The 12,193-nt window shown below is 37.6% G+C and overlaps 2 protein-coding genes across 4 annotated transcripts in view; one reads left to right on the forward strand and one right to left on the reverse strand.

The window, feature by feature from the left end:
* MORN2 (MORN repeat containing 2) overlaps positions 1-9,958 on the reverse strand; it is a 265,224-nt gene extending 255,266 nt beyond the window's left edge. Inside the window, exon 1 of the mRNA XM_044057453.1 lies at positions 9,833-9,958. Coding sequence (XP_043913388.1) covers positions 9,833-9,839 — 7 coding nt within the window. The 5' untranslated portion in view covers positions 9,840-9,958. The remainder of the gene's footprint in view (positions 1-9,832) is intronic.
* Positions 9,959-9,971: 13 nt separating this feature from the next.
* The window catches only part of DHX57 (DExH-box helicase 57), a 2,066,546-nt gene continuing 2,064,324 nt past the window's right edge, over positions 9,972-12,193 (forward strand). For all 3 annotated transcript variants that reach the window (XM_044057412.1, XM_044057439.1, XM_044057430.1), the window contains exon 1: positions 9,972-10,051. The gene's annotated coding sequence lies outside the window, so the exon portion shown is untranslated. The remainder of the gene's footprint in view (positions 10,052-12,193) is intronic.

A 12,193-nucleotide genomic window follows, 5' to 3' on the forward strand; every position in this document is an offset into this window, starting at 1 on the left:
AAACAGCATCATGCCAAATCAAAATATAAGACCTCTTTAGTCACAACCTTTGGTGACAATACATGGTTGTTTAAGAATGTTAGAAATAAATATTAGGACATTTTGTGTACTAACATGAATTTGGCTGACTTTTAGCCCAGTCATTGTATATACTCCTATTGTAGGGACAAAACTGTAAGGCAAATTCTAGGTAGCAAAAGTTGAGCTCCCCTAAGGTTGTTTCCACTTACAGCACTTTATTGGGTAACAAGTCTGTGTGTTGCTTCCCATGTGGGCATTGTAAATTTGCTATAAGGTCCTTAGTACTAAGTACTTTTCTACCACAAATTCAGAAAGGAATATAATTTAAGACATTTGATTACTTGCAGTACTTCTGGTATTATTTGTCTGGTGTTTTGTTTGTGCAATGCGTTTTATGTATACAAAACATCAAAACCATTTAAAAAACGTATTGGTGAACATTTAAGTGACAATAATGTATGCATATGTATAATACTTCATATAAGCATATTTTAAATCATAAGGATACTCTGTTTTTACAGGTATTGATAAAACTGAAACTCAGGCTGATAATATATTTTTGACAAAATTCTATGTGATAGAGAGCATATGTGGATTGTACAACTGGGTGTTCTTTCTTATCCATGACTTAATGAATTTTTGAATGAATGTGGTTTATGTACCTTTGAGATCTGTTTCTTTAATGATTCACTTTTAGCTTACCCCTTTAAATTAAAGGGGTGGCACTCTTTCACAATTTTATAGATACAGACCTCCGAATGCATGGTTATATTAACTGACAAAGGCAGTGCTACCTGCAGAAAATGGTGTTTTGGCTGAGTTTGGCCTTTTCTGGTTTCTTCGTGTGTGTGTGTGTGTGTGTGTGTGTGTGTGTGTGTGTGTGTGTGTGTGTGTGTCCTTGTCTCTGTATTTGCCAAAATAAATGGTATCAGACTGATTCTGCATTGGTGGTGCTGATTTTTTTTTTATTTGGGATAACTGCTGGAATAACTACATGTTGATTAAGATTTGATGCACAAATAGCACAGGAGAGCTACATTTAAACTAAAAGATGAAGCAGTAATAATGGGAGCTCAAAATGGTAGACTCAGACATGCTGATTTACAAAAAAAAAAAAACAACAACAAAAAACAAACAAAAAAAAGTAGGTTCTATATTACAAAACCAGAAACAGTTACACATCTTGTTGATGGTTGTAATATACCTATGTTTCAGGGTCTGTATGATAAAAGGCTGAAGAATATGACAAGACTGTTCCACTGGGGATTATACAAACACTGTAACACATACATTGCTGAGAAACACTGGAGATATGGACAATAAACAAATACTGAAAAAGGAGGAGTATTGATCACGTGGGTGGATACAATACTGACACTCAACAAAACAGAAACAAGAACACAAGGGGAAGAAAAGGTGACAAGAATTACTGAATTAGCTACACCTATCAAATATAATGTCCTACATAACTGAGAGACAACGTTATAAAATGCCAGTATATGCAAAGATAAACTATAGCAGTGAGGAATAAAGACTCTTGGAGAGTTCAGCAGAAATAGAAGCAATAAGACTAGAAAAAAAGAACTTTCAACCATTCTTAAATATGCTACCAGTTCAGACAGTGCCATATGAACTACAGAAGGAGAAAATGCTGGGTACATTGTGGATATTTAGAAGATCACTCATGGCAAATATCAAAGAATGACGTAATATTAATTCTGTGAACTTTAATTGGCTCCTGGCTTAGGAATGGAGGTACAGGCAATAACTGAGAACAATGGACTGTGGCTAACTCATGGTTAAGAATACAGATGGCAATATTGTTGACCTCACTAAAATACCAGTATAATGCATTCATAATGACCTGTGGTCACTACATCAGACCTCAGTACTGCAAGAGCTCTGCCACAAGGCCCTATTCCTACAAGTTTAATGAGAATGTTGTCACTGTATAATAGCCTGCCATCACTACATCTGACCTCGATACTATGGAGCTGTGTCACAAGGCCCTTCTCCTACAAGTTAACTGAGAATTTTGAAATTGTATAATGTAAGCACACTTATCATGAAGAACCTTGCTGTCTATTAACTTTAATCAGTCTAATACATGCCTGTTCTATGACCGAAAATCTGTGGGAAATAATACGTACACTCTGAGGACCTCTTACTAAGTTGGCCACTGTCACCTTTTTCTTGACCAGTAGACTATACTGCATATGCCAGTTATTTAGCCTAAAGAGATGACAGAAAACCTGTTTACTTTGTATCTCTTTGTTAATTGCTTTGTACTGGCTATAAAATGATTGGTCTCAGTTATAACTTGACCTGAGGGTGGGATGGTCACAATAGTAGAACATGTACAACTATCTTACTCCCACTCAACTATTCTCACCCCCACTCTACTATTCTGGCATCCTCCTTTCACACCCATCTGTCTTTTACTTACTCTGCCTCTCCATCCTGTCCACTTCCCGCTTCTACTAATCTTCATTGTCCTACCATTGATCCTTCCTGTCTATTTCCTTTTCTTCCTAACACTTACAGACCTACCATTGAACCAGGTGAGAGATTCAGGTATTCTCACAGTCTACCTTAATATCATACCATCACTTATATCTGCAACAATATCCACAGACTTTGCTGATTCCTGCAACAGGACTCGTATAGCCTATCGCTCAGCTATTACACCTCCTAAACATATGAAAAGTTTAGGTACCTAGTCTCTAATTAATTCCTATATCTGCTTTGCACCTACTGCATGAAGTGTCCTATATAAATTTTGCTAGCTGAAAACTACTCATATGGAATGTTCTCATGTATATAGTGTGTATTGCTTGTAGAATATCTTTGATTTGAGAATGATTACTTATGTACTGTTATTTTTTCACCAATTGTATAAGCTGACAATAATATGTACTAAATGTCTTTATTAATGTAAATTCTCTATTGTATGTGAAATGTCTTATATGTGGAGCTTTTCTCCCCGGGACTCCACTGAAAATGGGAACGTCTGGCCCAGCCGGACCATTCCGATAAACAAATGCAAATAAATAAATAAATAAATAATACTAAATATCCCCTCAGTGTTGTCTCCTCTTACACTTAGTCACTATCTTACATCACAGGGCAGGTATGTGTCAAATGTTATAGAACATTTCTATTTGTTCTAAGACTGTGCAGAACAGTGAAAAAAATTCAGAGCAGCAGAGCTTCTTATTGGTCTCCTCAAACAATTATAAACAAATATGTATTACTGTCCTTTAAATCCCTCCTGGTGACAGTATAGCTATACTGAAAGATATCCTACACTGGATATCTATAACATTTCCATAAGAAAGAAAACACTACTAGGTGATGTAAGTGTCAATTGGATGGGCATAAACTCTAACTCCATTACATCTAGCTTTAACTTATATGGTGTCACACAAATAATTAATAGCCCCACACATTATAGCAAGATATCAATTTCTGTATTAGACTGGGTCCTAGTATCAAACTCTAGCAAACACACCACCATAGGTACGATGTCACACTATCTCATCAATCATCCCACAATCTATATGACCAGACATCTCACACATCCAGTTAAACATATTTATAAATCAACATGCAACCTTTCAAAGTTTAACCCAAAAATGTTAATTACTACACTATTATCTATTAACTGAAACTTCCTAAAAATCCTCCCCTTAGATTATGCTATAAATGTATTCAATACAACTAACCTAAATAGAAGAGACTAAAAACAAATAATGGAATTTGGCTATCAAAAAAGAGTAAAATGCTAACACAGGATAGAGAAAAAGCATGGAAATAATGGCAGAAATATAAAACACACAATATCTTGAAAACTTTAGAATGTTTCACAATCATACTAAAAAGCAAATAAATGAAGACAAAAAAACTTACTATAATAACTTTCAGAATGATACTAAACACAATCCTAAAGAAATGTGGACATCCATTAATGAAATTTTAAATCCTGGCCAAAAATTCAAACCAAACCCCTATCCCAATAACTCACAACTTGAGACTGCAATACAGTTCAACACTTATTTTATGGATAGTATACCATCTCTAACAAAGGAATCCTCAACATCTAATCCCAACCCTGCCCAGCAGCCACATATCACCACATCTACTTTCACCTTCAAACCTGTGCCCATATCCTATATAAAACTACTCTTAAACAGACTTAAACCATGCTCTTCTTCAGCTAATGACCTTCCAAGCTAGTACCTAAAAATAGCAGCCAGTAGCATTGCCTGTCCTGTCTCAATGCTTATAAATAGCATGATGATATGGGCTAGTGCCAGCATAGCTAGCTGGAGTTTTGTAAAGAATGATAGCCTTTGAATATCATACTGATGTGTACAACAGGCTTGTGTTACAAATGTATTGGAACTGTATGGCATTTGAATATCAAACTGATTTGTACAGATGCTTATGTTACAAATGTATTAGAACTGTATGGCATTTGAATACCAAACTGACTTGTACAAATGCTTATGTTACACATGTGTTAGAACTGTATGGCATTTGAATATCAAAATGTATTTGTAAAGTTGCTAGTGTTGAAAAATGCATCAACAGTGGGTCCTGCATGTATATGTTAGCAAAGAACACTGGAAGACCAGAGGTTAACCAGCTAGCTTACTTTAAGAAAAATAAGGAAAATGTAAATGAGATGTTAAACCATTAAAATGGCATTCCACAGTGATGAATAGGACCAGAGATGATAGGTCTAGAAGAAGCCATTGTTTAATATCCTCTGAAAAGAAGAGGGGACATATTGTAATTGTTGTATGGCTCCAGGGCACTGCCATAAACATTTAGATGTGGATTGTAGCCATCTATGCTAAATTCCTGTCTCAGCTTCATAGGGGGATACTGTGAGAACCTAGTGTCAGGTGACCAGATGACGTCATTCTGCCAACCATCTTGGAAATTATGTTTTAGATGTTACAGTGGGAAATCTCGCAGTATTGAGTATTCTGTCTTGGGCCTGACAACAAGAAAGACCATTCACCACATCATCTGCCTTGCTCTATTAAATAAGTAGGGAATAGTAATTCTCCTAGATTCAGTCAGGAAAATAAAGTGAAGCTTAGTTTAGATATAAATTTTCTTTAATTGTCTGAGTCTGTCCATCAGTTATTTTCAATATTTTCTATGATTTGAACTTTGTGGTTTACTGTAAATATATATTCAGTATTGTATGTGCTTTTATTATTTATTATTAAATATATTTAATTTTTTGTGGCTGGTCCTTTTAGAAAGTATTTAACCTTTGACAGTGCTTATACTTATTTGGTGACACTGTGTGGGCCACTCCAGGAGGCCTAGTTATCTTGGTCAACTACTACCATTTGTATTAATATTAATATTAAATGGTATAATTGGACAACATTTGTTAAGGGCCTTAGAGTAGCTGATTGTGGAGTGTCTGGTGGCAGCGACAAATACTTTATAGTCTGGGCAGAAAGGGGCACATCATGTAAATCTGTGCCAGCCTTTCCCATGTGTGTGTGTGTGTGTGTGGGGGGGCACATCATGTAAAGCTGTGCCAGCCTTTCCCAGGTGTGTGTGCGTGTGTGTGTGTGTGTGTGTGTGTGTGTGTGTGTGTGTGTGTGTGTGTGTGTGTGTGTGCGTGTGTGAGAAAAATCAAATATCACAGTGTTGGTGTGTGTGTGTGTGTGTGTGTGTGTGTGTGTGTGTGTGTGAGTGTGTGTGTGTGTGAGCTACTTGCAGCAGAGAACCAAAGCTCTAGGTTCATAGAGAGGGTGCTGGAGAACTTGGCTTGGACACTTCAGCTGAGGACCTAACCCTACAGCTGTACCAGTGGGGAGTTTTATTGTTTAATTGGGGACCTGGAGGGAGACAGAGAAATCCAGACCCCGGATTGAGTGTGTTCCCTCTGTGTTCTTAAGGGAAATTGTGCTTGATGCAGAGAGGTCTGCATCTGGAAATACTGAGTGTATCCCTTTGTATTCCATTTGAACATCCCTCTCCAGTGTCAGTGATGAGGACTGAGGCTCCTTGATTACTGGCCCAGACAGCAGGTGTCAAAAATAGATCAGTTCAAGAATCCTGTGTTTCTTTTCTCTGAAAAAAGACACACATTATCCCTTTGCACAAAGAAGGGAATTCAACAGACATTAATAGCTTTGGATCTATAGCAATCTTATCTATCTTCACCAAAATACTTGAAAAATGTATTCAAAAACAATTGCTAGACTATCTCCTGCAGGAAAAATTCATATATCCTACAAAACATAGCTTCCATCCTTCCCATAGTACTAGCACTACCCTTCTAACTTATATAGATATTATCAATAAAACTACAGATAACAGCAATTTAGTCTCTTCCTTATTTCTAGTCTTGTCTAAACTCTTCGATACAGTTTGTCACAGCAAAATTCTACTTCAAATGTCCTCACTAGTTCTCTTTTAGCCTGCCCTTCTGTGGTTTAAATGCCACCTGTCCAATAGGTATCAGTCAGTAAAATGGCACTCCCATGATCTCTCCTTACCTCCAGGTCACCACTTGTATACCACAAGGGTCTATCCTTGATCCCCTTCTCTTTAAATTTTTCAAAATCCTCTATATATCCACACAACAGGCCACCCTAATGCAATATGCAGATGATTCCACTCTCATTTGCACAACTAACATGGTACACCTCCAAAAAATTACTCAGGAAGCTTTAACAGCCACTGGAACATGGCTTCTTAACTAACAACTCATGCTCAACCCAAACAAAGACTAAACAAATTTTTTCCCAAATCCCTCTATCATGAAAAAAAAAAATAAAGTCATCTGTCTCTTGATAATACACCAATTGAAGTCAATTCTCATAGTAAATTATTTGGGGTGATAGTGGATGATAAACTTTACAATCAACTTGCATATATAAAATTGCATAAGAAAAACTCATCAAAAACAAGGGTTGCTTTACAGAGCCAAATACTTTCTCACAGATACAACTAAAACTACACTTGCCACTATTCATCTCCTCCCCACACTGCTTTATGGAGCTCCCATCCTTACTAACCTCCAGGCTTCACAAAAATTAAAATTGAACAATGCTATAACAAAGTTGCTATATCTGCAGCAAATACCTTTTCAGAACCCACCATTGTTTACATTAAAAAGCCTAAATTGGTTAGAACTGCCTCATTAACTAACATATACACGGCTTCTTACCACCTATAAAATTATCCAGCATACACCTGCCTATCTAGCACTAAAAAAAATCTACACAACTATGTTCCCAGTTGGTCATTGTGATACAAGGTTGCTAAGGCCTGGGACTCCTTACCTGTATCCATCACGTCAGTACCCTCATCTTTCAAAACCCCTCCAAAAGACTTCCTAGCTAAAACCTGTCTCTGTTCTTGCTCAAAACCAGGACAAACTATACCCCTAAATGTAAACATGTACCTTTTAATTCCTTATAGCTCCTTACGCTCCCTTCTTCACTTACTTTATTCTTCTTCTTTCGGCTTTTCCCGGTTAGGGGTCACCACAGCAGATCACCTGTCTGCTCATGATTGGCGGTAGAGTTTTGCAGTGTTGAGTTGCCAGCCCAGCACCCAAACTTCCACCGAAGGCACACACACGCATGCCTAGGGCCAATTTAGAGTATCCAATCCACCTACAGCATGTCTTTGGGAGGAAACCGGAGCACCTGGAGGAAACCCACGTGACCACAAGGAAGACATGCAGACTCCACACAGAAGGCACCCCAGCCGAGGATCAAACTGGACAACCTCTTGCTGTGAGGTGACAATGCTAACCGCTGCACCACCGTGGCCACCCCTCTTCACTTACTTCATTACTTCCATCAAACTCTCTTCCCTGACTTTCTCTCAAAATATACGAATAAGCCTGTTTTCCCCTCACTTCATATTGCAATTCTTGTTTGTATTAGACTAAGTTACCTTTAATCTCTCTACAAACTAAAATCTGTGTAAATATTAAACGATTTTCATATAACTTATGGCCTATAAAATCCTCTATAATCCAGACAATACTCCTGCACTTAAAAATATTATCACCCCCTATAACAATCCTAGACCGCTTCGATCCTCTAACAAACTACTAATTCAGACTAGCAAAATTAATAACACAGCCGGTGATTCTCTCTTTGCAAACTCTGTAAGTAGATCCTGGAACTCTCTTCCAGCTGATATTACCTTACTTTCCACCTTAGGTCAATTTAAAACTAGACTCAAACAACATTTGTCACTTCACTGGCTATGTCAATGTATTAAGCCTGGCTAACTCGAATGTGTAAAAATCTGTTAACCAGTTTACTGTGTAATTTAATTTAATCCTGACTTGTGCTCAGGACTAACTGTGGAACTTGTTTAACTTGCTTACTTATGTAATCTCTGTAAATAGTCTGTTTGTAATATGTAATGCTGGTATTATGTAATGCTGTATCTGCTTACCCTTGGAGCTTTTCTCCCCGGGCCTCCGCTGAAAATGGACATGCATCCAGTCGGACTATCCCGGTCAACAAATGTAAAATAAATAAATAAAATAACTTGTATCGATATTTAACCAATGTTTTATATTATCACTAATGTCTTATAATTATTTAAACCACATTTTTTTGAAGATTGTAAAATTATTGTTCTCAAAATATTTTGTAATAATTTGGAGGTTTTCTCCCCCCTGGCGTCCGCTGAAAATGGACTTCTACCCATTCAAAATTTTTAGGTAATCAAATTTCAGTAAATAAAAAAATAAATAAAGCATTTTTTTCTTTGTAATAAAGTAATATTTAAATTTAAAGGACAGAAAGTGAGGGAAAGGCAGCATCATAGTAAAATTAATTACCAATAATATCATGTCTTTTTAGGAAAATAACTGCAGTTTTAATTATTTATAACTAGTTACAGAAAATGCTGACAGGGACACTGCTCTTTGCTTAGTATATTTCTCTTAGCACTGACTATGGTGTTGACTTTTACAGTGCTGGAAATTTCATCTTTCCTATGCCAGTGTTTGACAAAGACTACAAATTATTGACAATTCTTAATAAATACAGTAACACACTTAGTTAACTTTAATTTTGTAAACTATAAGAATCACGAGACTCTACTATATTGCATTATTGAATGACTGTAACCCTGAAATGTTTTACCAGGGACATGGCAAAATATTAGAGATATAGCTGCATGTGTTGATATTGCTGTACTATTAACTTTTACAGTGCAATACATTTCTTTCCCCTTAGTATGACGTTGTTAATGTCTGGAATGTTAGTGCAGCTGTCAAACCACGCAAAGACACTGCCATGGTCCATTATCGATATAGTACACTTCTGTCATAGCATTAGAAGGAAACTCTAAATATGGTGGCGGTGTGTGTGTTGGGGGGGGGGGGGTAAACACTCATCGTTTCCCTTAAAAATCAGTAGGTTGAAGTTAAGGGGCAGCAACGTGGCATATAAACTGAATTAAAAGAAAATACAATTTAAAAACAGGGTCGCAATGGTGTGTGAGACGAACGCTGTAACTTTCGGCAGTGCAGTGTATAGTAAAATAATGCAATGCCTACTTTAGAACCCACTACGTATTACTTAGCTATTATTTCAGCATGACTCTCAGCAATGGAGAAACAATCTGCACTCCAACTCACACAGCACCATCCAAAAGCAAGATGCATCCAAAAATACTGATCTTTTAGTCCTACCAAAAGAAATGTCACTCCGTTCACAAAAAACAGTTTATTTAATTTATATCAAAATAAATTTAAAAGCAAACCCATCTGCACACTACTTGTTTGTTATTTCCTCACCTGACATTCTCCCTGTGGGTAATTTACATAGAAATGATCATACCGAAAGTGTTTTAATAAGTTTGCAAAACTCAGGACGGCATACCATAAACACACAACTGAAACCATAGCAACCACGTCTTTAACCCGGAAGTTAAGTATTTAATCGTCTCCTGAAGTGGCAGCCAATTAGGAAACGAATGGGTGTAATATGATGATTGAGTGGCTAAGAGTAATGTTGTAAGTAACACAATATTTATGGTAGTGCTGCTGCTTACCGGTATTTGCATTTGAGTGTTAAGAAAGCGTGAAATAGGGGGACGTGTTATTAATGTATATTGGGTTTACATATAGTTGTTTATAACTGCACACCTTGTTGCCGATAAGAGAATAGAGATGTATCACTCATATACTTCAGCACTGTACCTGGAATAGGGGATAGCCGAAATGTTTCCCTTTAGTATGAAAAGAGTTTTGGTTTGTGCGTTATGCATTTTGCGCTTTTTGCTGTGGTTAAGCGTACCTCATTATGAGGAACGTTCCTCATTTGGGGTCTTAAAAAGTTCATGTTCCACGTTGAAAGGATCTGTGGTAAATAGAACTAAATCATATGATTTGATTAAAAATATATATAATTAAAAATATTACATTGTCACCATCCTATGAGCTTCTTAGTTGAGTTTGTTAGTAAGTGTTCCATATTATGATAGGTAGTATTCCTCTTTCTGGAGATTGAAGATTGAGAGCTATGGCAGATTCGTTTACGTGCCCCTCAACTGCTAGCAATTTGACTCCACGTTTTGCTTCGTAAGTTGTAAAATGTTAGCTTTTCGACAAACTAGTCAGTAATGTAACCGCAATATGATGTAAATCATTATAGTATATTCTATAATATTCACAAATATTTATTATATAATTCCACTTATTGCGTCAATTCTGTAACTCTCTGGTAAGAAAATGATTACAATATGCCTCTGTTTTGGAGTTTTTGCCCATTACTACCTTTAACTTTGCTCGTAATTATTGAGGTGATAGGAGAGGTTGTATTAATACATCAAGCTGTCAGGCAGCTTTAGAAACAGATTGGGAGAGGAAATTTTACTTATTGCCCACGTGTACGAACGTGGGTGTAAACACCTGTTGTATAGGATCCATGAGTGAAATGAGCAAGACTTCGTTCTTGAACAACATCCCAGTAAAGTCTGATATTTTTTTAAGGTACTGGTTGTCTGGTTTCCGGCCGCATGACGAGCCAATCGCAGTTTTCAATTGACTCATCGATCAGCTGTGCCTTCGTACAAGTCCGTTACAGAAAAAATTTGTAATTATGTAAGCCATGCTTACTTTGAGTTTACTTTTCTGATCCACTTTTATTTCATAGGTGAATAGTAGACTTACTACCGTAAAAAGGCCAGCTTAAATCTAGCCAGGATCAGAATCAAACCGTATACCACGAGTTTAGAGGCCGTAACCATTGCACCAAAATGCACCCTTTCTAGAGTATGATGAAAATGTCTCATTTTGAGTCCCAAAACCTCCGTTTTTCACAGAAAGGGTTTAACTAGTCATTCATTGTTCAGATTTTGTTATACAAACATCCATGCAAAGAAATACTGAATTATATTTATCAACAGACCTTGTAAGCGGGGTTACAAATAGCTTTTAACTATGCTGTAAACTTCTTATTTTAAACTGATACTGTATGTTCAACAATTTCCCCATTCTTTTCACATTTAGAGTTGAGAGGTATTGTTCAACATTTTGCAGACAGTATTAAGGTTAAGAACTGCATTTTTGAGCGACACGTTTTTCTTTATTAAATAATGGTACTGGGGACTGTGGAGAAGAATAACTCTTTAATAATAACATACCCCATAGCAGCTAAGGGTTGTTCCAGAGGTGCGGATGGGATCAGAGGGAAGCTCTCCTGAGAAGATCCGAGGGCATGAGCGATCCGGCATGATTTGGCACCCTGCAAGAGACATGGTGGTGGCGGAGTCCCCTGACATGGGGGACAGCGGCTGGGGAAGATCCCTTGGCCAGGTCAAAGGGGAGGCCTGCAGGGGTTGGCCCTGACAGAAGTCATTAAGGGTGTGCCGAACAGATGGGTGTGGGGCCCTGGAAAGCTTCTGCCTGAGTGAGTGGGGTCAGGCAGTGCACGCCACAACAGAAGTCTTGGAGGGAGTGACTGACATATGGTGGCAGAGCATGGAGGGCTCCTGCCAGGGTGAAGGCATCCGACCTTACCCCATACCCAATGACATCCCCCCAAAAAAATCGCAAACTCCACAGAACTGCTCAGGATGAGAAAGCAGTGGGACTGGCTGCCCCAGGAAGCCAGGTCACCATTCAGACTGAGTGTCTTTGGGACACAGAAATGTC

This window comes from Protopterus annectens, chromosome 1.part2 (assembly GCF_019279795.1).
Source record: "Protopterus annectens isolate FY-2018-M chromosome 1.part2, PAN1.0, whole genome shotgun sequence".
NCBI lineage: Eukaryota > Metazoa > Chordata > Ceratodontiformes > Protopteridae > Protopterus > Protopterus annectens.